The sequence below is a fragment of the Pinus tabuliformis genome, chromosome 9, assembly GCF_031772625.1.
Source record: "Pinus tabuliformis cultivar Carrire ecotype Pingquan chromosome 9, CPIR1, whole genome shotgun sequence".
NCBI lineage: Eukaryota > Viridiplantae > Streptophyta > Pinopsida > Pinales > Pinaceae > Pinus > Pinus tabuliformis.
Window position 1 is genome coordinate 1,606,993,429 of NC_142307.1, and position 2,018 is coordinate 1,606,995,446.

Below are 2,018 nucleotides of genomic sequence, written 5' to 3' on the forward strand. Positions count from 1 at the left end.
GCAATTATAATATCAATTTTTTGAATCAGAATTCCATAATGTTTGGTAAGACCTCTTCCAATTTTATCCAACACACCAAATGAGTTGCTTTCATCAACCAATACTCTGAACTTATACTTCTCTTTCAATCTTATAATTTCATCCAAGGGAACCATTTGACTTGAATTCTGATATTTAGTGACACCCATTAGAAAAGGTACATGCATCAATTTCAGTGCATTTGTGGTGACAATCTCGTATTTGGCTTGAGAAATATGATACCGGGAGATAGTACATAGGCCCAACACTTTATGCCAGCTCCCAATAACTCATAAAACTCTCCTAGTTGTCATTAGTTCGAATTTCTTGCTTAGATATTGGTCTCTTCTTTGAAAGAATGCCTCACACCTAGCCAATGAAGAAGGGACTCAACTCCAAGTATGCCATTTCCATTCCTCTTTGAAATAATACCCAAGTAGAGATAGATAAGTGCCCACGACTCCTTCAGCAAGGGTACACAACTACCCTAGCAAGCATAGGGTATTTGACCAGTCAAATAAAATGAGTACAGTAGAGCATTGTAGGTAACAACATCTAGTAAAAATACTCTGGCGTGTAATGTACAAAATAGCTTTTCTGCCTCTTCATCCATTCCAGATCGCCCATAAAATGGAATCATCACATTATAAGTCCAGATATCTGGCTCATAACCAAATCACTCCATATCCCTAAAAACATCTGCTGCCTCAGCTGAATTGATGCTTGCCACATAGGCAATGATCAATGTATTGTAAGTAATAGCGTCGGGCCTCAATCCAGCCTTACGCACTTCACCAAGTAGTCTAATCCTAGAGCCATTCTCCATGTGACTGGCCTTGGTGTGGGAGTTAATCAAAATATTGAAAGTCACAAGGTCCGGTTTGCAACCCATGGACTGCATCAGCTGAAGAAATTCCTCCACATTTTCTCTACCACCATGTCTAGCATAGACTCCCATCATTGCATTGTACACATGACCACAATTTCCTATTGTAGACTTGGCTCTCTGAAAGATTTCTTCAGCAAGGGTAGCTTGATTAGCCCTCCCCAACATAGCCAACATGGCAGTGAGCATCCTTGCATTTGGTGTATACCAATACCGAAGCTTAAGCCAATCATAAATCTCCATAGCCATTTGCCAATGTGTCTACCCAACCTATTTCACTACGAGGCAGTAATATGTGGGGGCTAGTTGCTCTATCCAATTCTCAAGCATTCTGCTATTAAAAGTTTACACATCTTCTCAATACCGTCAAAAGCTGAGGGCTTTTGTCGTTGTCAAATTTAGGTATACTCTTAAATTGAGAACTACTATATACAGAGGGCGGTAAGGTTTCCATAGATAACTTTGGTTATATGCCTATATTTAGAACTATTAGAGAACGAGTTGTCCATGTCAGGTCAATTCAAGTTCAAAGTCTGAACATATATGGTTGAAAGAAATAGAAATTGTGATTTTAAGAGAGGAAAGGCATAATTATTATACAAAGTGAGAGATATGTTAAATCCATGTGGGACCCCTTAAATTTGTGACAAGGGATATCATCCATATAACCATTACAATGTGAGGGATGTGTTAAATTGGTGTTAGAATTATTTATTTATTTATTTTGGGATAAGGGATTTCATTTATATAATTATTTTAATATATAATTCATAAAAATCATATGTCTAAGTTTTTATAATTTATAATCTATAATATTTAAACTCAAAATTATTTTGATTTTAGTTTTTCGAGGCGTAATTGTTAAGAATACGTGTTTTCGATTACAAATTTGAATACAAAAAAATATATTAGAGTATGTACACATCATTGCTTGAAAAATTATTCAATAAAATGCATGTCTTTAGAACCTTGTCATACACATTTGGATCTAATAGGAGGACTCGTTTGTGAAAGACGCCCATGGCTTCCTCCAAGCATTAGGTTCATTATAAACTATACATTTTCTGAGTTTCAATTAGTTAGATTTGAGGATAAACAATACAAAATGCAATGG

General features: G+C 35.9%; 1 protein-coding gene across 1 annotated transcript; it reads right to left on the bottom strand.

Annotated features, from left to right (window-relative positions):
* Nucleotides 1-694: 694 nt before the first annotated feature.
* LOC149154922 (pentatricopeptide repeat-containing protein At3g18110, chloroplastic-like) lies at nt 695-1,153 on the bottom strand. The gene has a single exon (XM_089444259.1). The coding sequence runs from the start codon at nt 1,151-1,153 to the stop codon at nt 695-697; it is 459 nt and encodes a 152-aa protein (XP_089300385.1).
* Between the last annotated feature and the right edge of the window lie 865 nt (nt 1,154-2,018).